The sequence below is a fragment of the Macaca mulatta genome, chromosome 14, assembly GCF_049350105.2.
Source record: "Macaca mulatta isolate MMU2019108-1 chromosome 14, T2T-MMU8v2.0, whole genome shotgun sequence".
NCBI classification, from domain to species: Eukaryota; Metazoa; Chordata; class Mammalia; order Primates; family Cercopithecidae; genus Macaca; species Macaca mulatta.
Window position 1 is genome coordinate 117,881,428 of NC_133419.1, and position 23,273 is coordinate 117,904,700.

Below are 23,273 nucleotides of genomic sequence, written 5' to 3' on the forward strand. Positions count from 1 at the left end.
GTGGCAGAATTGTTTGGAAGGTTTTTATTTTGGAAAAGCTGTGCAGAAAAAAATTCAAGAAAATGTTGCTGTGAGAAGAGAAAAACAAATCTGTTTTTTTTTCTTTTTTTTTTTTTTTGAGACGGAGTCTCGCTCTGTCGCCCAGGCTGGAGTGCAGTGGCCGGATCTCAGCTCACTGCAAGCTCCGCCTCCCGGGTTCACGCCATTCTCCTGCCTCAGCCTCCCGAGTAGCTGGGACTACAGGCGCCCGCCACCTCGCCCGGCTAAGTTTTTGTATTTTTAGTAGAGACGGGGTTTCACCGTGTTAGCCAGGATGGTCTCGATCTCCTGACCTTGTGATCCGCCCGTCTCGGCCTCCCAAAGTGCTGGGATTACAGGCTTGAGCCACCGCGCCCAGCCAGAAAAACAAATCTTAAGCATTAAAAAAAAATTCAACCAACTAGCTCAGAAGAGGGGAGAAGGCCAAGGTTGAGAGAAGAGTCACAGCCTGTCAGGCAGGTAGTTGGCCTCCGGCAGGAAGGCCATTTCCCTGAGCACTTGCAGAGGAAGACAGGGTGGTGGCAGGACTGGAGTGGCAGTGGCTCCCAAGGCTCTCTCCTCCAACACGCGCGTCTGCCATCTGCTCTGCAGTCCTGCCGCAGGATTCCCTAGTGAAGCAGCTCAGGCCTGGGGGAGCCGTGTGTATCCCAGCTGTGCCAGCAGCATCATACCAATCGTGGGGGCGGAGGTGAAGGAGCCAGGGGTTCATTCAAGTTGGCTTCTGATCAGGCATCTTGGGAATGGATGATGGAGGTAGCCGCTTTCAGGACAGGCATGTCCAGGGGCTCCTCCCAGCCCCTACCCCAAAGTCCTCTTCCCAAGTGACCCCAGTGACGTTTCCATTGAGATACGCTCCTGGCTATGGCAGGCATCTTCTTAACTCATGTGTGGGTGGGGGTCCCCCATGTGTGGGGAACCTAGGCAACCGGCTTGGCCCAAGAGAGATGAGGATGGAGGCCAACCCAAAGGCGGCACCAATCCCCTGTCCAACACCTTCTCACCGAAAGTTCCCGTTTGGCTGGAGGAAGCCCCTGTGGCTCTGACCAGACTTCTCTGGCAGCAATCCTCTGCCATTTGTATCTTAAGAAGGCCCTCACCCTCTTTGAGTGGAGTCAGAGGATGCCTCAGATTCCACATGTAAGCATCAGGGCTGCTTTCTCTCAAGAGCTCTCTAATTTTGGGAAAGAAGAGCCTGTCCCACACTGTCAGGCCCTGAGGTCAGCAGATCTGCTCCTCCTTCCCGTGCAGTAGGTCGTCTAGGTGCTGATGAGGGCAGTCCAGGGTGCTCTTGTTCTGAGACAGGCTCCAGTCCCCTTGCTCCAGCAGGTCTGGGACAAGGAGGTCAGAGGTGGTGGGAGGGCCCCTGCTCTCTGTTTCCACTTCGTCTGGATCCTTGCTGCTGCAAAGTGGCACTGATTCTAGCTCTGTCCCTTCCTCCTTGGCTTTCCGGCTCCGATGGGGCCAGTGGCAGGGTCCACTCCTACAAACTTGGTTGGAAGCCACATTCCTCTGGCTCAAATATACTTCCAGCATGTAGTAAACGGTCCAGAAGACGGTGAAACAGCCTACCAGCACCAGGGTCTGGGGTCGAGGCAAGCACCTACATGAGGCACTGTTTCCCGAAACCTACAAGCTTTCTCAGCCCAGGACAATGAGCTCAGAAAGTCTTTTTCCTTCTAGGGACTGCCTTTTTCACACCAACTCTTCCCCCTGCCCCCTCCCCCGACAAGACCTGTCCTATAAGTTAGGCTAGCAGGGTAGGAGCAATGCTATGAAACCACTGCTGGGACCCAGGTCTTCCCAGTCCTTCGCCACGCAGGTCACCCCGAGAAGCACACTAAGAACTCCATCCCCAAGACAGGACAGTCCCGTCTACCCGCAGCTTGAGTCTTGGCCCTAGTACCTTGAGGGTGTTGGGGGTGATGGTGTAACCATCTTCCTCAGGAATTTTCAGCCCCGGTGGGCAGGGCAGGGTGAAGTCATCGTGCAGGTATTTTCCACTCATGGCACTCTCTAGCAGCCTGTGGAGAAGAAAAGAGGATGCCCCACTGACTGTGGTGCCTATACCATCTGCCCTCACCCATCTTCCCCTCTTACAGCTGAAGACAGGGAAGCCCCACAGCAGAAAGGAGAGGCCCAGACTGAGTTCCCAGCCCAGGGCTCCATCTCCCGGCTTGAGGCTGGAGCTGGGAAACACAGCCGGGGTTCAGAGGGCGATGGGCTCCCTAGGCGGCCCTTCCCCTGTGAGTGGCCTTCCATCTGACACATGCAGCTTTACCCACCTTTGTCTGTCCCTGATGTCTACTGGACTCCACACAGAGCCATATAGGGTCAGCTGCCATTGCCGGAGGATGCCCACCTGGAATGACTCATCCCCTAGGGCAGCAAGGGGCAGCTCGTGAGCCACGCCCCTCTGTCAGCCATGCCAAACAGCAGAGGCCCTGCCCACCCTGCCACCCAAAGGAGCTCAGGCCACATGGTCTGCTCTAGGAGCTGCCTCACTCTGTCCCACCGACCCCAGGATCTGCAGAAGGGCCTCACTGGGTGCCCCTAGGGATGGAAAAGGTTGAAAGGTTGTACTCCAAAGCAGAGTCTTGCTTTTCTCTCCCATATTTTGGGGGTTCAGCTGGGATTCTGCTTGGAGAAAATGTCTTTCTACCAAATTAAAGAAAGCTTTGAAAACCACTGGTCTAGTGAATACCTAACTTGACTGGAGGATGGGAGGGTTGAGCTCAATTTCCAGTCTATACGCTGACACTAAAGAGATTCAAAGTTCACGGACATTGTGGCCTTCACTTATGGTGACCTTCCACAAGTCACCTCAAACCTCTGGGCCAATTAAAAAAAAATGGTGAAATGAGTCCCGCCCTTACCTGCCTACCGGGGCTGGCCGAAGGATGGTTATACGTAAAAGGACTTGAAATGTGGTTTCAACAAGGACTTTTGTTGCTATTCTAGGAAAATGGGTGGGTCACTCCTCCAGGGAATATGAGAGGCAGTATAAATGAACAGTTTCAGATAGCAATGCCCATTTCATGGATGGGACACACTCTTGGCATCAACCCTGTTGGTCCAATGGCAACCCTATATATTGCACACGGGACACTTTCTGTGGGGACTCTGAGATGCAGAGGGACCAGATAACAAGCAGGAAAGGCAGGGCCTGGTGCGAGGGCACGAGGCTCACCGACATCCCTGACGACAAGCCTGTAGGTCCCTCGGGCTCTCTCCCCCCAGCATCGCACAGTGGAGAAGGTCCAGTCGTTGAAGCCGTTGGGATCCCTGAGGAAAGAACACAGCAGAAACAGGTGGAAGGCGTGGGCCAGAGAGCTGACCTTCCCCCAGCAACACTTTCTCCCTGTAGTAGCCATGGAAACTTGGGAGGGTGCCCCGAGGGGTTCTCAGGTGCCCCTTGCCCCTGGGGTCTCATGGAAGGAGGAACTTGTGTTAACGTGGTGTGGTGGAAAAAGCAAGCATGGAGTATGCACAGGCTTGGAATCCCATGGATCTAGGTTTATTCTTATTCTCTTGGGCACTTACTAGCTCCATGACTTGTTTCCTCTTTTTTTTTTCTTTTTTTTTTAGAGACAGGGTCTCACTCTGTTACAAGCTGGAGTGTAGTGGCATGATCACAGCTCACTGCAGCCTTGACTTCCTGGGCTCAAGTGATCCTCCCACCGCAGTCTCCTGAGCAGCTGGGACTATAGGCATATACCACCATGCTCGGCTAATCTTTAAATTCTTTGTAGAGACGGTCTCACTTTGTTGCCCAAGCTGGTCTTGAACTCCTGGCTTCAAGTGATTCTCCTGCCTTGACCTCCCTAAGTGCTGGGATTACCGGTGTGAGGCACCACGCCCGGCCAGTTTCCTCATTTGTAAAAAGAGGTTACAAAGTCTAATCTACGGGATTCTTAGAAGGATTAGAGAACGTGTATGTGAGGTGCAGGGCCTAGCACTTGAAGAAGGCATGTGATGAAAGGCTTCCAGCCGCCAGGGATAGCCAGTGCCACAGTAGTTTAGGACAGTGCCAGGATCCACTTCTCCCTTTTTTTTTTTTTTTTTTTTTTGAGACGGAGTCTGGCTCTGTCACCCAGGCTGGAGTGCAGTGGCACGATCTCGGCTCACTGCAAGCTCCGCCTCCCGGGTTTACGCCATTCTCCTGCCTCAGCCTCCCGAGTAGCTGGGACTACAGGCGCCCGCCACCTCACCCGGCTAGGTTTTTGTATTTTTTAGTAGAGACGGGGTTTCACCGTGTTAGCCAGGATGGTCTCGATCTCCTGACCTTGTGATCCGCCCGTCTCCGCCTCCCAAAGTGCTGGGATTACAGGCTTGAGCCACCGCGCCCGGCCCCATTTCTTTTCCTTGGAAAGGCCCTTGCTGAAAAGGTTGCTCAGGCCTTGGGCGGGTGTACGTACGAGTCCATGCTGCGGGGGGCGCCGATGAGGGACATCATGCCGCTGGGGCAGAACAACTTCAGTTCCAAGCTGCCGCGCCGGGGGTGAGTAATGGAGACTGTCACTGCCACATGCTCCAGGGTCTTCAGCCCGGACATCTCCAGGTCCATCCTGCTGACTGTGGAAAGTCAGGCTGGGCAGCTGGGAAACCAGCCCACAACCACGCCTTCACTTCACCCCCACGTACACAAAGACACACGCTCACTGAAGCCACATACAAATGTCTACGGCAACCCTTACTGGGACCTCGCCTATACTAGTAAATAGAATGGAGTTGCTGCTCTCAAATTTACAACATAGCTTCGAGTCTAGTTGGGAAGACAGCACATACCCAAGACACAATATAAGAATCCAGTAGAGCAACTTCAGTCATTCATTCATCCAAAAAATTATTTACTGGATACCTCCTACATTTCAGGCACTGTACTAGATGCTGGGAATATAAAGATTCTTATCTTTAGGCATGGTCCCTGTCTTCTACCTGCAAGTGGAAAATGATATGGTATGGGAAACATACATAGTTGATAAGGGAAGAGAAATAAGTCTGATGGTTTTAGGCACACAGCAGTGAGATACGCTGAAGGAAATGAATACAGATTGGCAGAGAGGGTTGGTAGAGGGCATTGTAGGCAGTGGAAAAGGCATGAACAAAGATGGGTGAAAATGCACACATCTCACTGAAGACTATGCACAGTTAATTTTTAAAAAATGCTGGTGGATAAATTTCAATGAAATTATGTGAGTGAAAATAACCTCGAAAGAAGCATATAGCCGGGTGTGGTGGTGTGCACCTGTGGTCCCACTACTGGGGAGGGTGAGGTGGGAGGATCGCTTGAGCCTGGAAGGTGGAGGCTGCAGTGAGCCATGCTCATGCCACCACACTCCAGCCTGGGCAACAGAACAAGACTCTGTCTCAAAGAAAAAAAGAAAGAAAAATGACGTGTAGCACACAATTCCATTTACGTGATGTTAATTGAAGTAACATACCTGCAGAGATAGAGAACAGATAAATGGGTGCCAGGGGCCAAGGACAAGGGAGGGGATGGGTGTCGCCAGAAAGGGGTAACACAAAGGAGTCTTGTGATAATGGAATGGTTCCAGATCTTGTTTGTGGTGGTAGTTATGCAAGGCTACATGTGATAAAATTGCATACAGCTACACACGTGCATATATAAATATTGACAGCACGTATATCTGGTGAACTCTAAATAAATGCTGTGGATTGTACCAATGTCTATTTCTTGGTTTTGATATTATACTTTAATTGTGTGAAACATTAAGATTGGGAGAAGGGTGCATGGAACTTCCCTTGTACATTTCTTTGAAACCTCCTGTAAATCTACAATTATTAAAAAAAAAATACAAAAAAACCAAAAAAAACTACTGAAGTGGAAGACTCAACTGGAGACTATTAAGAAATTAGGCCGTGGGCCGGGCGCGGTGGCTCAAGCCTGTAATCCCAGCACTTTGGGAGGCCGAGACGGGCGGATCACGAGGTCAGGAGATCGAGACCATCCTGGCTAACACAGTGAAACCCCGTCTCTACTAAAAATACAAAAACTTAGCTGGGCGAGGTGGCGGGCGCCTGTAGTCCCAGCTACTCGGGAGGCTGAGGCAGGAGAATGGCGTGAACCCGGGAGGCGGAGCTTGCAGTGAGCTGAGATCCGGCCACTGCACTCCAGCCTGGGTGACAGAGCGAGACTCCGTCTCAAAAAAAAAAAAAAAAAAAAAGAAATTAGGCCGTAATGAGAACGATTCTTTTTTTTTTTCTTTGTTTTGTTTTGAGACAGAGTCTCTCTCTGTCGCCAGGCTGGAGTGCAGTGGCATGATCTTGGCGGCTCACTGCAACCTGTCTTCTGGGTTCAAGCGATTCTCTTGCCTCAGCTTCCTAAGTAGCTGGGACTACAGGTGCTCACCACCACGGCCACCTAATTTTTGTATTTTTAGTAGAGATGCGGTTTCACCATGTTGGCCAGGATGGTCTCGATCTCTTGACCTCATGATCCACCTGCCTCGACCTCCCAAAGTGCTGGGATTACAGGCGTGAGTCACTACACCTGGCCGAGAACAATTCTTTTTAAGCACCCTTTCTTCCATTAATTTATTCCAGGCTAGGCCTGGTGGCTCACTCCTGTAATCCCAGCACTTTGGGGGCTGAGGCAGGAGGATCGCTTTAGCCTGGGAGACATCATCTTTACAAAAAATTTAAAAATTATCTGGCTATAGTGGTAAGCACCTGTGGTCCCAGCTACTCAGGAGGTTGAGTGTGAGAGGATGGTTTGAGCCTGGAAGGCTGAGGCTGCAATGAACCGTGATTGTGCCTCTACACTCTAGCCTGGGCAACAGAGTGAGATCCTGTCTCAAAAAAAAAAAAAAAAAAATTACTCCAATATGCAAGGCAGAGTGCAATGCCTTCATTTTACAGACACAGTAGCTCAGAGGGGTACTGAAAGTAGGGACTGGATAACCTAGGGTGGGAAGGGCTTTAAAGATTTTTTTTTTTTTTTTTTTGAGACGGAGTCTTGCTCTGTCTCCCAGGCTGGAGTGCAGTGGCCGGATCTCAGCTCACTGCAAGCTCCGCCTCCCGGGTTCACGCCATTCTCCTACCTCAGCCTCCCGAGGAGCTGGGACTACAGGCGCTCGCCACCTCACCCGGCTAAGTTTTTTGTATTTTTTAGTAGAGACGGGGTTTCACCGTGTCAGCCAGGATGGTCTCGATCTCCTGACCTCGTGATCCGCCCATCTCGGCCTCCCAAAGTGCTGGGATTACAGGCTTGAGCCACCGTGCCCGGCCAAGATTTTTGTTTTAAATAAACAACTAAGAGCTACTATAGATGACTGAGCAAGGACAGGGGTTTTTGTTTGTTTGTTTGTTTTTTGAGACGGAGTCTAGCTCTGTCACCCGGGCTGGAGTGCAGTGGCTAGATCCTTGGCTCACTGCAACCTCTGCCTCCTGGGTTCAAGTGAGTCTCCTGCCTCAGCCTCCCAAGTAGCTGGGATTACAGGCGCATGACACCATGCCCAGTTAATTTTTTGTAGTTTTCGTAGAGATGGGGTTTCACTGTGTTGGCCAGGCTGGTCTCGAACTCCTGACCTCAGGTGATCCACCTGCCTTGGCCTCCCAAAGTGCTGGGGTTGCAGGCACGAGCCACCATGCCCAGCCTCATTTTCTATAATTCCATCTGTCACCTCTTCAAAGCCAACGTCCCGTTTCTTTGAAAACAACCTCTCCCTTCCACTTTCCCCACTCTCTTCTTGACCCCCTCATTTTCCCACAACCCCTCAAGTTCCTTTCTCCTAACTGGCTGAGATTCCACGGCTCATCCAACATGTGTGTTTACATTCTCAAGCTCCCTTCGCTTTCTGTCCTTTCACAGCAATGTTTGACAAAAGTCAAACACTGGCTCAGCCTGATTATCCATCTTCTTGGCTGGACCTTTTTACTAGCACCTTTCCTACTACAAATGAAAAACAAACCCTTTCTCAACTCTTCACTTTCTTCCACCTACCACTGTTAAGAGCATGGGCTCTGGAGCCACCGGGCTTGGGTTCTAATCCCAGCTCTGCCACTTACTAGCTGGGAGAACTGTTTCCTCATCTGTAAAATGGGGCCAGTAACAGTACCTACTTCATAGGGTTGAGACAAGGATTAAACAGTTAATATACCTAACGCGTTCAGAATGGTACCTAGCTAATGTTAAGGCTACATATGCGTTAGACATTATTTATTTTCCTTTATTGTCAAAATTCTTGAGAAAACTGTTTAGATTCACTATGGCTACTTCTTACCTTCCCAATTGTCCCTGACATTTTTTTTCTATCAAAATAGTATGCAAGAATTTAAATGTACGTTGGCGCTAGCGTGCTTATAATGAAAAAACCAATTCCCTACCACCTGGGAGCTACTCCCCAGAAGCAAACTTTTTAAAATGGTTTTTAATTGTTTTCTTCTGGGATCTACTTTCGTGTTTCTAAACAGTAAGTGTTATGGATATTTCATGGCTTATCAATTTGAGACATTATGTATTGACTTTCAATTATGGCAGATGAGAATTTAACAAATCATGCCCACACCTTTTCCCCAATTGTCTTCACAAAATAATGACATCACAGTTTTTTTTTTTTTTTTTTTTTTTTTTTAGACAGAGTCTTGCTTTGTCGCCAGACTGGAGTGCAGTGGTATGATCTCAGCTCACGGCAACCTCTGCCTCCCAGGCTCAAGCCATACCCCCACCTCAGCCTCCCTAGTAGCTGGGAACTATAAGTGTGCACCACCATGCCCAGCTAATTTCTGTATTTTTTTGCAGAGACAAGGTTTTGCCATGTTGGCGAGGCTGGTCTCGAACTCATGAGCTCAAGCGATCTGCCTGCCTCAGCCTCCCAAAGTGCTGGGATTAGAGGCATAAGCCACCGTGCCCGGCCACCAGTTTCTTTGAGAAGCCTTCCCTTTCTTCCCTAGCAGCAGGAGACATCTCTGCTGTGCTCTCAAAGCACCTGTGTTGTCCCTGTTGCAGTGCCTACAACACTGCACTATGCCTGGAAACCTGGCTGTCTTCCCTACCAGGTTGGGAGCGTGTTGAAGGCAGGAACAGTGTCTTATCCCTAAGTCTCTAGAACTTAATACAGTGCCTGGGATGAAGTAGGCCTCGAGTATTAGTAGAATGAATAAGTCGATTGAGAGAGATTTCACAGAAAAAACCAAAAAGATTTAATTGCAAGGGAAAGGGTTGGGGAAGACCTGGGGAGAGGTGAGAGATATAAAGGGATGAAAAACTCTTGAGTTTCAAGTTTGGGGGCCTAGGGAATGGTGATGGCACTGACATAAATGGGAAAATCTTAGAAAGCAAGCCCAGCTTTTTTTTTTTTTTTTTTTTTTGAGGCGGAGTTTCGCTCTGTCTCCCAGGCTGGAGTGCAGTGGCCGGATCTCAGCTCACTGCAAGCTCCACCTCCCGGGTTCACGCCATTCTCCTGCCTCAGCCTCCCGAGTAGCTGGGACTACAGGCGCCCGCCACCTCGCCCGGCTAGTTTTTTTTGTATTTTTTAGTAGAGACGGGGTTTCACCATGTTAGCCAGGATGGTCTCGATCTCCTGATCTCGTGATCCGCCCGTCTCGGCCTCCCAAAGTGCTGGGATTACAGGCTTGAGCCACCGCGCCCGGCCGCAAGCCCAGCTTTTGAGAGGTGATAGTGAGATCTAAAATTTTGTACATGGTAAGTGTAATGCATTGATGCAACATCAACAGCACACAGTGATTTAGGAACAGAAAGATGATGGAAAATATTCATGGCATAGTTAGAGGAGAGCAGTGATGTGGCAGAGAAGGGGCTTACAGGAGAGAAATGACATGTTATGGAACAGAATAGAATCCCAAAAGGAAAAGAATCCCAAAAGGAGTGCTTGTCTGTGTTCGCAGTGTACATAGTGACATGCTACATCCATTTACTTCTTAGTGTGGATGGGGACTTGGGTGGCAGTGCAAATGAGTACACTAGTACTCTCTCTACCAGAATTAAATGAGTCAATGCATTAAATGAGCTAATGCCGAGAACACTGCTTGGCACATAAAAAGCATCTTATTATTTGGCCTTTGGTAAATTGGAATGTTTTTCTTTTTTTTTTTTTTTTTTTTTGAGATGGAGTCTTGCTCTGTCACCCAGGCTGGAGTGCAGTGACATGATCTCAGCTCACTGCAAGCTCCGCCTCCCGGGTTCACGCCATTCTCCTGCCTCAGCCTCTGGAAGTAGCTGGGACTAGAGGTGCCCATCACCACGCCCGGCTAATTTTTTGTATTTTTAGTAGAGACGGGGTTTCACTGTGTTAGTCAGGATGGTCTCGATTTCCTGACCTCGTGATCTGCCCACCTCAGCCTCCCAAAGTGCTGCAATTACATGCGTGAGCCACTGTGCCTGGACTATTTGCCCATAATCTTATGGAAGCTATGCTCTAGTTTCTTATCCTTTCCACTGGTGAAGGATCAGAATAAGACATTTAGGTTGAGGACTCATTTGTGGAGAAGTGGTAGCTAAGGTCATAAACACAGCTGCACTGTCGAGGAGGAGGATGTAGAGTGAGGAAAGGGTCAGGAAACAAGCCTTAGAAGACGCTCACAGTTCAGGAGTACAAAACAAGTACCTCAGGCAGAGACAGCAGAGGAGAGCTATGCAGCCAAGAAGGCCACAGAAGCTACAGGAGGAGAGAGGTTGCAACAAAGGCCTCACTGATAGGGTCAGAGTGACAAGAATATTAAAAAGGATGAACCCTGAACCAACCCCTAAACCAGTGAGGAAAGGGGCACTCTGGGTAAGAAAGCAAGTCTTCAGTGGCAGAGGGAGTGTGTGAGAAAGGAGAGAAATTGCTTCAGTTCATGCATTTGAAAAGTTTCCTGGTTGGAGGCGGCAGGGACTTGCATTTGAAGGCAGAAGGGAAGAATCAGCCGAGAGGGAAATGTTGGTTAAAGAGGGAAGACCTGGAGAGGAGAAGAAACAGGACTCACTGCACAGGCAGAGGCTTAGCCAGTATCCTCAAGACTGCAGCAACAACAAAAGGAGAGATGCAAGTGGGAGTTCAGGCACCTTCTCATCACAGACTGAGCCCCACTCTCCCTCCTACCCTCAGGTAGAGACTTCAGACCAGTGTCAGATCTGAAAAACCCAAGGGGCCCCAATCCCCTCTCCCTCATCACCTCCTGTCAGTGGGGAGAGATAAAGATCTGTCTGGCTTTTTAGCAGCACTTCTCAATATGGCAGCCCATAGCCACACATGACTATCTAAATTAAAATGAAGTATAATAAAACTAAAATTTAGCTCCTTAGTCATATTAGCCTTATTATTATTATTATTATTATTTGAGATGGAGTCTTACTCTGTCATCCAGGCTGGAATGCAATGGCACAATCTCAGCTCACTGCAACCTCTGCCTCCCAGGTTCAAGCGATTCCCCTGCCTCAGCCTCTTGAATAGCTGGGACTACAGGCATGTGCCACCATGCCTGGCTAATTGTTTGGGTTTTTTTTTGAGACAGAGTCTCGCTCTGTTGCCCAGGCTGGAGTGCAGTGGCACGATCTCGGCTCACTGCGAGCTCCGCCTCCCGGGTTCACACCATTCTCCTGACTCAGCCTCCCAAGTAGCTGGGACTGCAGACGCCCATCACCACACCGGGCTAATTTTTTGCATTTTTAGTAGAGACGGGATTTCATTGTGTTAGCCAGGATGGTCTCGATCTCCTGACCTCGTGAACCACCCGCCTCAGCTTCCCAGAGTGTTGGGATTACAGGCGTGAGCCACCGGGCCCAGCCAATTTTTGTATTTTTTTTTTTTTTAATAGAGTTGGGGTTTCACCAGGTTGGCCAGGCCGGTCTTGAACTCCTGACCTCAAGTGATCCGTGCCCCTCTTGGCCTCCCAAAGTGCTGGGAGTATAGGCTGGGTATGAGCTACCACACCTAGCCTATTATTATTTTTGAGACAAGGTCTTGCTCTGTCACCCAGTATGGAGGGTGCAGTAGTGCAACCATGGCTTACTGCAGCCTTGACATCCTGGGCTCAAGCAATCCTTCCGCCTCAGCCTCCCAGGAGGCATGCACCACCACACCCGGCTAATTTTATTTTTTTGTAGAGATAAGGTCTCACTGTGTTGTTCAGCCTGGTCTTGAACTCATGAGAGTAAACAATGCTCCTGCCTTGTCTTCCCAAAGGGATTACAGATGTGAGCCACCATGCCTGGCCAACCGGTCATGTTTTAAATGTTCAATAGACTCAGATGGCTAGTGACCACTGAACTGAGCAGCATGGACATAGAACAATTCCATCATTGCAGAAAACTCTTTGGGACAATGCTACTCTAGAGTCTTAAAGGTATTTCACCTCCTCTTCTATCTCAGGGATGTTCAGCTCCCTCTGCTTTATAAAAAGTTCACTCTCCAGCCCCCAGACACTGAATCAACCAGGTCCTGGCGGAAAACAACCATAACTTGGCTGCCAAAGGGGTTAACTGACTGCCTGGGACTGAGCTGCTCAACTCTCTTTTTTTTTTTTTTTTTGAGAAGGAGTCTCACTCTGTCACCCAGGCTGGAGTACAGTGGCGCAATCTCGCTATCTCAGCTCACTGCAACCTCCGCCTCCCGGGTTCAAGTGATTCTCCTGCCTCAGCCTCCCAAGTAGCTGGGATTACAGGCACCTGCCACCACACCCAGCTAATTTTGTATTTTTAGTGGAGATGGGGTTTCACCATGTTGGTCAGGCTGGTCTCAAACTCCTGACCTCAGGTGATCCGCCCACCTCAGCCTCCCAAAGTTCCCAAAGTGCTAGGATTACAGGCATGAGTCCGGGTACCTGGCTTAACTCTCATTTTAACTGGACTTATTTCCTTCAACCTCCAAGCAAGCCCACAAACTTATTCGTTCTGTTTTGTCTGCTCAGAGGAAAATGTGGTCGTGTTGGAGGAGAAGACAACTTCACTGGCTCTGAAAAGCCAATGAAAATAGTACTTTGCAAAAAGTTGTGAATAACTCTGCATGTCAAAATTACTCAAGGCAAAAAAAACAAAACAAAACTCCCCCAGGGAGCTGGGGGGAGGGAAAACTCTAGTAAAACTTTTGCTTGCTGCCCTTCCAATAGGTAAAGGGCTCCATTAGCCAAACTCCCTAAATTTTCCCCTCCCTTCTCTTAATCCTGCTTTCTCTACTAGGCCACCTCCCACTCTTCTCCACCCAGGCAATCTGCCCTTCTTTCTCTTACTTTTTAGTGACAAGCAAGCAGTTGCCAGATGCCTCAATGCCTAGGGTAGACATTCCGTGGCAACGTCCCCTGGTCAGCTGGAAGCAGAGGATGACGAAGCTGGGGAGAACATATTACTCTTTGAAGTCACTGCCCTCATTTGACAGATGCGACGGGAAATAGCCGTGGATGGAAGGTGCAGTTGAAGGCACACTATCTCTAAGACACGCAAGCGCAAAGCCAGGGGGTTCCAAACGAACTGCATTCCTGGAAATGTGTCTGAACTTCTCCGACTTGGCTGATGCCTTACGCCCTTTCCAAGATAACATTCCTTTTACGGGAAATGAAGTGACTGGCCTGGGGTTTCATTCCACGTGGAGGGAAATTGGGCAAGTGCTGGACGTGGTTAGGAGAGAGGAAACTCAATTCTTCTCAGTGAAACCTCCACCCGAGGGAAGCTACCCCTCAGCCTCCCTTCTGAGTAACCTTCTCTGGCCATCCCTTCTCCTGCCATGGCTCTCGATTGATCACTAGGAGGACAGAAAAAGTGAAGACAGTTCTGGTTTGGGCACCAGGCATAGCATGCTTCCTCTGCAAAAAGTAGCGAATGACTCACGGAAAAAGAATCCCCCAAGGAGCTGGGGGCAGGGAAAACGCTGGCAAATGTGCAGACAGGGCATCCTCTAGCACAAGCATCCTGATCCAGCCACACTCTCCTCTAGCGAGGGCGTCCACCTCTTCGCTCAACATAAAACCAGGTCGCTGGCTTAGAGGATACACCCTCTTCAGACAGTCCTGGTTCACCCTGGGCACCACGGAGGCGGAGGCAGAGGATGGGTCACTAAAGCCTAGGAGACTTCTACAGACCCTCTGTCCATCCCCAGCAGACCGCATCTGACTCTATTAGGTAAGCCTAAGAATCAAAGGAAGAAATGCCAAACTCCTTTACTTCATCCGGACACCAAAGGACTGACCAGAGTTCTCTGGCAAGATCTTAGCATGGAAGTCACAGGAGCTTCTCTGAGCTCTCGCCCCGGTCTCACCTCACTTCCCCAAGCCCTAGTCCCATGCCTCCCACCCGCCTTCCTCCTCAGTTGTCTGCTGCTCCTTTTCACTACTAGGAACCCAGGAGAAAGGTCTTGTTTAAGCAGCCGGGGCAGCCAACTCAGAAGCAGTAACATGTCCTAAAATGGTCAAAGAAAACTCCACAGGTTTGGCTGGAGCTCAGCTCCGAAAGGGGGTAGAATCTGGCAGGGAGGACGAGTTTAACTTCCTTGTCACCCAGCCGCAAACCTCAGGCCTAAGATTAACCCACTTTGTGCTGATTACTTACCATTCCACAGAACCTCCAGGGAACGGGGGGACTGCGGAATCGCCTTGTTTTCTTTTAACATGGGACTGACGTAGGATGCTAAGTAAGGGACAGATGTCCAGATCTATGAAAGGAAAGGAGGGGATGGCAAATCAACAAACAAGAATGATCACACCCACATTCTCACAAACACACACGCCCTTGTCAATACGATCTTGAAGGTTTAGCTGTCTTTATTTTTCCACTCATCACCTTCCTTCAGCCCTCGGCTCCTTCTTGCTTGCTGGAATGCTATGTACAGCCCCTAGTTAAGGAACCAGAGGAAATGGCTGTGTCCAGGGTGGAGGAGGGGAACCAGAGCATCCTGAGTCCCATGCATACTCAGGTCCCATTTACTCTATTAGTAGTTTGGAAACTTCAGTGATAGCACTGAGCCTGCTTTCTCATTTGTAAAATGGATATCAGCTGGGATGAGGGTTGAAGTGGTTAAATCAATGAACTGAACGAATATTTACTAGGCACCTATGATATCCCAGGCAACGTTTGGGGCATTCAGCCCCGACCCTTGGTCCCTCCACACAGGGCACCCTGCCCTGCCAACACCTGTTCACCTTGGCTGCATTCACGAGCCTCCAAGCATTGAGCAGGCCGAAACCGTGCTGGTGGCTATGGCTGAAGCCTGCCTCGTTGGTGACCCACTCCGCACGGCGATCCTCGTACTGAAAGGACAGAGGTCCTGGTTAGTCTCTTGCATTGCCAGTGTAGTCTCAACAATCTAACTCTGGTTCCCCTGCCTGCTCTGCCGGCTGATCCCGTCCATGCTCTCCCACTGTGGCTACTGGGAATGGATTCCCCAAGGGAAGCTGGGACAAAAGGTCAAAGCCCATGATGTCACCACCCCAGTGGCTTGCTTCCAGAGAGGGGCCAGGAGGCACAGCCAGAGCTCTCCTTTGCAGATAAAATGAGTTTAGGCCTGTGGTCTTTGTGGGGCCCCCACACCTGTTCTTTACATATGCCACTCTGAAAGGGACTCTGAAAGAGACTTAGTATCTAACACTTGGGACATTGAGAATCTAAAGCCACTGGACAGCCAAACTCTGGAGCAGCCTGGACCAGGCCACTTGTCTACCTGCTGGTATCTCACCCGGGTGGCGGTGAAGACAATGATGTGCTGGACGTCACGCCACGTGAGGCAGGGCCGCACCTGCAGCATTAAGGCTATCATGCCAGCTGCCAGAGGCGCTGCAGCTGAGGTCCCCGTGTGGCCCTCAGTGCAGCCAGTGCCCTTCTGAAGGTCCCAGTCAGTGGTCACCTGGAAGTAGAATGGGAAAAGGAAGCGGGTTAGAGACTGAGTTTAAGCTGGGGACAGTGGTGTGCACCTAGAGTGCCAGCTACTTGGGAGGCCCAGGCAGGAGGATTGCTTGAGCACTGGAGTTCAAGGTTATAGTGAGCTCTGACTGTGCCACTGCACTCCAGCCTAGGTGACTGAGTGAGAACCCATCTCTAAAAAATAAAAAAATAATAATTTTTTTAAAAAGAAGCTAGAGACTGTGTTCAAAGTTGTTATGGGGGGAAGGTACAGGGCTGGTCCTCAGAACAGGTCTCTCAGGTGGACCCTTCCCTCGCTATAGCTGAATCTTTGACTAGAGAGGGACCCAGTAGTAGGGCAGGTCCTGGCCTCCCAGCAGAATGTCTGGAGAACAGAGACAAAGATAATAAAAGTTACTTTTGAGGGTGTGGTTGTTGGGAAAAGGAGGTAGAGATAGGAAAGGGCTCCCATCCAGTGCAGATAAGGGTTTCCCAACTCTTTTCTTTTTTTTTTTTTCCCTTGAGACAGGGTCTCCCTTTGTCACCCAGGCTGGAGTACAGCGGTAAGATCATAGCTCACTGCAGCCTTGAACTCCTGGCTTCCAGCGAGCCTCCTGCTTCAGCTTCGCAGGTAGCTGGGACTACAGGCGTGTACCACTGCACCCCACTAATATTTTTATTTTCTGTAGAAACAGCATCTCGCTATGTTGCCCAGGCTGGTCTCGAACTCTTGGCCTCAAGCAATCTTCCTGCCTTGGCCTCCCAAAGTGTTGGGATTATAGGCATGAGCCACTATGCGGGGGGGCCTCCCGATTTTTGCTCCTAATATTCTTGCTCCCATTCCTAAATTCTCTATCCCATCTCCCAACTCCAAACCCTTCAACCCCCACAACCAAGCTAGACAGAGGAAGTGGCCAGGGGAGCTACTGGGCCCAGCTGGAGCTGGGACAACACTGATGGCACTATTCGAGGAAATCCAGTTTGGCATCTCCATGACAGGGGCTGGAATGATGTCGGCATGAACATGGGGAGTATGTTCCAGCAAGAAGACTGTGTCCTTGCCCACCCCAGAGCCCTGCATGGACTCAATGTCTATAAGGCCCACCTGCCCGGCTCTACAGCTCTCAATAGGACAAGCTGCCTCACTGCTCTGGGCCAGATGCCATGAAACCCCTTCTCTCCATGTGGTTCTGAGGTGGGGAGTGAGAATGGGGCAAGGGGAGGCAGTGTCTGCCTGGCATCAAGCTCTTTTTGGGCTGTCATCAACCTTGGAGCCTCAGAGGGTTTAGCTGAGGCGGGCCCTGCCTAAATCTGCTCCACTCCATGGCACTTGGATCTTTGGCCCATGGTGTCAGTGCTAACACCAGAGAATTTCTTTCTTCTAAACTTCTCTTCTGGGTCAGATAGCAGGGTGGCGACTTCTGCCAAGAGCTGCCCTTTCTCCACTGTACTCACTGCTTCCCTCCCAGCTGTTAGAGCAGCTGCCAAGAGATGTAATTTTCACCCAGCCATGGCGCACTCCCAGAAAAAAAGGGAAAAGCACTCTCCAAGTGGTAGTCTCAATGAGAGTGGGAGCCTGGTTTATGCAAGGGAGCGGGTTGATTTTTTTCCCTGTTAAGGAAACAGCCTTGCAGTGAGAGTCTGAAGTGCGGCTGTGAAGCCCACGAACTTGCCTGTGGTGGCAGGAGCCACAGGCAGGCATTGAAAAGTCCAGAGAAGCTTTGCTTCCCTAGGGAGCCAAATGGTGGGAAGCATATGCCCCCAGCCTCTGCCCTCAGAAAGACAGCTCCACCCAGCTGCCCTGGTCATTGACTAGAAACTGGCAACAAGGAGTTTCCATGGCAAGGACATTCCAAAGATGGGAACTCTGCTAAACACACTGTCTTTTCATTTCTGGGCAAATTACAGTTCAGATGGAAGAGGGTGGTGAGGGTGAGAAGCTGAGGTGAGTTAAGATGAGAAAGGCCAGGTACAGCAGAACAAGAGTGACATTATGTTGTAGAACCTTCTCAGGTCCCTGGCCTGAGCAGGGTGAGCTAGCTTCCCTAGAGTTCTGCTAGAGGGTGGAGCGTGGTATGTTCCTGTTCTTCCTCCTAACCCAGCCTGGCCTGCCGTGGGTGCCCTCTGTGCACACAGCCCAACCTCTCTTCCCTCTCTAGTCCACTCCCTTTTCTCTTCTCCCTGGGGCTAGTGGGAGGCGGTAGTAGGGGTCAACTGGCACAGAGCCTTGGAACATTGTGTTGACCAGAAGTCATTTATTGGCATAACAAAATTTTAGTTTTGGAAAATAAATTGGACCCAGCAGGAAGACAAAGCAGCCTAGTTCCCAATGGCCCCAGAGAGACCTCCCCACTCAGCCACTGGAGAAATCTGACACCACCCGGCTCCAGCCCAGCTCCTGCCTAGAGCCTCCTACGCCCACATTACATGGTTGTGGGCAGCAGGGACAGGCAGGGAGCTCTAGGATAATGGTCTAGAGGCCTGGCTTAAACCTGCTGGGATGACACTAAGCCCAGTTGGGTGTAGGTGATCATCTTCAAATTCTTTAAATGGGTTCCACAGGTTAGAGAACCTCCACGACCCTGCTCCAATCTCATTCGCTATGGCTCCAATTTTAGCTCCAGAGAAAGAGCTCTCTCTGGTGTTGACATGGGACACTCCCCAACTCTTCTTCCCACGCATCCCCTAAAAACCACCACCAGACTAGCACTACTCCTGAAGACGCACATGACCAGAACTCAGGATTCACCTAAGGGCTGAAGGGCAATGGAATGATGAGTTTTTTTTAAGTCCACAGAAATTAGCAAAAGCTCAAATTTTACCAAAGGAAGACATTGCAAAGAAGTTGTTTGTGCATTTCCTTGAGTGTGAAAAAGGTGTTTAATCCATGTGACACTTAGTTTCTTTTTTTCTTTTGAGGAGTCTTGTTCTGTCAGCCAGGCTGGAGTACAGTGGTGCGATCTCGGCTCACTGTAACCGCCTCCTTGTTTCAAGTGGTTCTCCTGCCTCAGCCTCCCGAGTAGCTGGGATCACAGGCACACACCACCACACCTGGCTAATTTTTGTATTTTTAGTAGAGACAGGGTTTCGCCATGTTGGCCAGCTGGTCTTGAACTCCTGACCTCAAGTGATCCACCCGCCTCAGCCTCCCAAAGTGCTGGGATTACAGGAGTGAGCCACCGTGTTTGGCCCCATGTGACACTTAGTTTCACATGGGGGAACAGTGTGTATATTTGTCCTAAATCCAAATTTCTAAGATAAAAGCATTCCCAAGAAGTATTCAGAGTCCCCGGGTCTGCTCCTCCAAGGGTGGCATGCCTTAAGAGATCCAGCTCTGTGGGGGAAGAGGAGCCTGAGTGTTGGGGCCGGGAAGCAGGGAACAGTAAGAATCGCTGTGATGCCCGAGACGTGAAGTCTTGTGGGAAAGGGGCAGGCCATGGAGGGCCCGGGAGGCACTCACAATGCTCCGAAGCATCTTGTCCCCACCACTGAAGGTGACTGCCAGCATGGAGGCACATTCTTCTGCATAGAAAGGCATGTGTCCCTCCTCATCCACAGCTCCTGGGGACAGAGGAGGGAAATGAGAGCTGAGATGAAGAGGGGATCCTGTGGCAGGGGCTTGCTAATGTCAGTTATCTTGGAGTTATCATCCTGGAGGGCTGTCCTGAGTTTGAAACATGATCTGAGCGGCCCACATCCCTCAGAGTGGTCCTGATCCTCTTCTAAACAGGCAGTCTCAAGTGGCAGAGGGCATTCTGTGCCGCAATACCATTCTTTCAACAGGCTCTGGGGTACAACTGGAAGCCTTCTACCTTTATACCCACTTATTCATTCACATGCTGTTTTCAACATTCATTACCCATCTACTGTGGGTCACACCCTGTGCCAGGCATCAGGGCCATATGGAAAAGGCCGCAGTCCTGGTCTCAAGGAGCCTAGAGTCAGGTAGAAGTCAGGTAAGGAAATAAACGCAGTTGGGGTGGCAAATGCTAACTGGGAGCACAGGCAAAGGGCACTTAATTTAGGCCCGTGGGCAGTCAGGGGAGGCCTCCAGCAGGTGGAAGGTGGCCCACAGAAAGACAGGCCACAGCAGAGGCCTAACCAGCTGTGGTGGGGTGGAGGCAGCTTGGTGATCTCCAGATGATGGCTTGAAGGTGTTCCCAGAGTATGTTGACATCTAAGGAAGTCCCAAGGTCCTCTGCAAGCAAGGCTAGTCCTATCTGAGCCCAAAGAGATTATTGTGCTCACACAATAACCTAACCTAACCCTAACCCTCACCCTCACCCTAACCCTCACCCTCACCCTCGCCCTCACCCTCGCCCTAACCCTAACCCTTAGACACACACAGAAGCTGGGACAAGACGTGTGATGCCCTAAGCATCCGGTGACACACACACAGGAGCACAGAAACACTGGGAGGCTACCTATGGTGACCGTGTAGATGGAGTTGGCGTAGCCATCGTAGTTGCAGTTGTCGTTGTGTTGGCCTCCGTTGCCACTGGCTACCACAAAGATACTCCCAAAGCCCTGGCGACCAGCAATCACTCCGTGTTGTAGGGCAGCCTGAGGAGCCAAAACATCAGGGTGTCAGTTGAGGAACCCACAGAAAGACCTCCACCTACTACATCAGTCACCCTCTCCATCCCTTCTAGAAACAAAAGGAAAAAAGTTCAAAGGGCACTGGGATGGGGAAAAGACTGGAAGATGGACCCTGGATGTGAGGAGGGAGCTAGGAGTTGGCCCAGGATGTGGGGCAGCTGTGAGTTGAATGATGACTGATGGACGCCCTCCACTTATCAGAGGACAGGGTGGGGCCGGGCATGGGAGCTGAGGACAAGATGAAAGGGAGACAATCTCAAAGTACTGTTCCCTTTCCCTCTCTAGGAACAAAAGTCCCCCAGGCTTCCTGCCCCGACGTTCGGTGTTCTCTTCCTGAAAGGAGACTGCGCATGGAGGTGGAGTGGGAAGATGGCTCAGCTTGCAGCAGGTCTTCTGGGACTGAATGAAGAGCGCATCCTGCCTCTCAGTCTCCGTGCAGGCCAGTTACCTTTCCAAGCTGATGGGGGCCATCCACTGTCTTCCCATCATCATCTGGTCCCCAGCTGTTGAGAAATAAATACCTAGAGGGGACAGCCAGAGCCAGGCTATGGCTACCCACCCAGCGCTTCCCAGTCTCAGCTGGCTACCCTTTGACCTGCGGCTCTTAACTCCTCCCAAGGGTTCCACTTAAAGGCTTCTGTGATTAAAAGGCACAGGGTTCAAAGGTCCATCCCCTCTCCAACGTAGAAAGCAGAAGTGTGCTAAGGCTCTTCTTTTCCTTGTGAATGTCCCCATAGCCCATAGTGGCAGAGGGGGACAGAGGTCACTCTTCTCCTGATCTAGGGATCAGAGACATGTAGATTTTTTTTTTTTTTTTTCCTGAGACAGAGTCTTGCTCTGTCGCCCAGGCTGAAGTGCAGTGGCACGATTTTGGCTCACTGCCACCTCCGCCTCCCAGGTTCAAGCGATTCTCCTGCCTCAGCCTCTGGAATAGCTGGGATTACACGTGCCTGCCACCACGCCTGGCTAATTTTTGTATTTTTAGTAGAGACGGGGTTTCACCATGTTGGTCAGGCTGGTCTTGAACTCCTGATCTCAAGCAATCCACCCGCCTCAGCCTCCCAAAGTGCTGGGATTACAGGCGTGAGCCACCGCGCCTGGCCCAACTCATGGGGTAGAAGGCAGAGCACCCATGAACTTCTGTGGAAGCTCCTGGTTATCAGGCTGAGGAGTTCTCTATTCTGTCTCTATCAGGAAGTGTACCCTGTGGATGATGTCATGGATTTAAGGGAGGTATGCTGGGGGAGGAAGAGGTGCCATCAATGCTATTGGGGCCCCCAACCCCATTTCCTTCTTGTCCAGTCCGGCACAGCCATGCCCTGAAGGTGCAGTGCATTGATGTGGGGTGGGGGATTGGTGTTGGGCATTCAGCTGGCCTGTGGTTGGAGAGGAAAGCCCGCTTTCTTGCAGAGGCCTTAGGAGTTTAGAAAACAAATAAATGTGCACAGGCCAGGACTTCTCATGTGGCAACCTGATTACGGCGGTGGCAGGGGCTTAAGGTTGAGAGCCCAGTGGCTGGGAATCTAGAGAAATGAAGGCAATGGATGTATTAGCTGAACCCAATGAGGAGACCCCTGCTCTGGCTGAGTCAGCCCACTTGGTTGGGCTTTCATTGGCAGATTTGTCCCAGGTGCTCCAGACCCTTGCTCTGATGTGCAGCTCTGCCTCACCTGCAGCTGTAGATGTCATTGATCTGATAGTGCTTGTTGAACGCCACTGCCTCCATGCTGTCTGTGAGAGGTCCATCCAGTACCCGGATACCTAGGCAATGAAGGCCACAGCAGCTCCTCACTAATGCTGGTCTCCTAGCTGGGGAACTGGGAGGTGGGGAGCCATATGTGGGAGATTTATTTTTCCCTACATGCTGTTTGTACATTTTGCAATTTTTTTTTTTTTTTTTCCTTGAGACAAAGTTTCACTCTGTCGCCCAGCCTGGAGTGCAGTGGCATGATCTCGGCTCACTGCAGCCTCCACCACCCGGGTTCAAGCGATTCTCCTGCTTCAGCCTCCCAAGTAGCTGGGACTACAGGCGCATGCCACCATGCCCAGCTATGTTTTGTATTTTTAGTAGAGATGGGGTTTCACCATATTGGTCAGGCTGGTCTCGAACTCCTGACCTCAGGTGATCTGCCTGCCTTGGCCTCCCAAAGTGCCGGAATTACAGGTATGATCCCTGTGGCCACCGCGCCCAGCCCATTTTGCATTTTTACACCTTGTATATGTATTACTTGTCCCCCCACCAAAAATATATATAGAGAGAAAGAGACAAAGTCTGGCTCTGTCACCCAGGCTGCAGTGCTGTGGCACTTTCAGAGAAGGGACTTGGACAGGGTTTCTGGCTCCCCCGTAGTCTCATTTATGGAGAGCTACTGCCCTCTGCTGGAGTATAAGAGGAATACAGTTAGTCAATTCAGTCTGTAGGTTCCCAAGCACTCCTAATAAGGAGTTATGGTGAGGGTTTCCCCATTCATTCCCTTCACCTTCGGCCTTAATGGACAGAGGTTGAGTGTGAAAGAACCACAGAACCACCTCCAGGGAGGAATAGGGCTGCTCAGCCCTCCCAAAAGGATAGAGAGCAGCCCATGACCATCAGTGTGACTGGAAGCTGGAGAGCTGGGAAACGCAAGGGCTGCCCCCATAGACGTATCGGATCATAGAGAAAGAACCAACAAGAAGGCACTTTGTAATTTATGGAACTACAAATAGAAAAACATGTTTGAAACACCACTGCACTGAAAAATAAATGAGCTGATATGTCCTACAGACACCTATGATAAACTCACCCTTGCTCTATGCTATGTGTGTCAGCTGGGCTATGGGCTAGAGAAGTTTCAGAGTAGGAAGGGGT

The 23,273-nt window shown here is 50.5% G+C and overlaps 1 protein-coding gene and 1 long non-coding RNA gene across 6 annotated transcripts in view; one reads left to right on the forward strand and one right to left on the reverse strand.

Annotated features, from left to right (window-relative positions):
- Positions 1-9: 9 nt before the first annotated feature.
- Positions 10-23,273, reverse strand: part of PCSK7 (proprotein convertase subtilisin/kexin type 7) — a 28,263-nt gene continuing 4,999 nt past the window's right edge. For 4 of the 5 annotated variants that reach the window (XM_077964369.1, XM_015115781.3, XM_028834020.2 and 1 more), the window contains 12 exons: positions 22,096-22,186; positions 20,874-20,928; positions 20,251-20,389; positions 19,287-19,387; positions 15,663-15,830; positions 15,130-15,237; positions 14,540-14,642; positions 4,455-4,611; positions 3,227-3,321; positions 2,322-2,415; positions 1,943-2,060; positions 10-1,620 (listed from right to left, as the gene is read on the reverse strand). In XM_077964369.1, coding sequence (XP_077820495.1) covers positions 1,258-1,620; positions 1,943-2,060; positions 2,322-2,415; positions 3,227-3,321; positions 4,455-4,611; positions 14,540-14,642; positions 15,130-15,237; positions 15,663-15,830; positions 19,287-19,387; positions 20,251-20,389; positions 20,874-20,928; positions 22,096-22,186 — 1,592 coding nt within the window. In that variant the 3' untranslated portion in view covers positions 10-1,257. The remainder of the gene's footprint in view (positions 1,621-1,942; positions 2,061-2,321; positions 2,416-3,226; positions 3,322-4,454; positions 4,612-14,539; positions 14,643-15,129; positions 15,238-15,662; positions 15,831-19,286; positions 19,388-20,250; positions 20,390-20,873; positions 20,929-22,095; positions 22,187-23,273) is intronic. The other variant, XR_013404314.1, reaches the window with a different exon arrangement.
- Positions 13,224-23,188, forward strand: LOC114672413 (uncharacterized). Its single transcript, XR_003722779.2, has 2 exons — positions 13,224-14,113; positions 20,711-23,188. It is a non-coding gene; the product is annotated as an uncharacterized LOC114672413 (long non-coding RNA).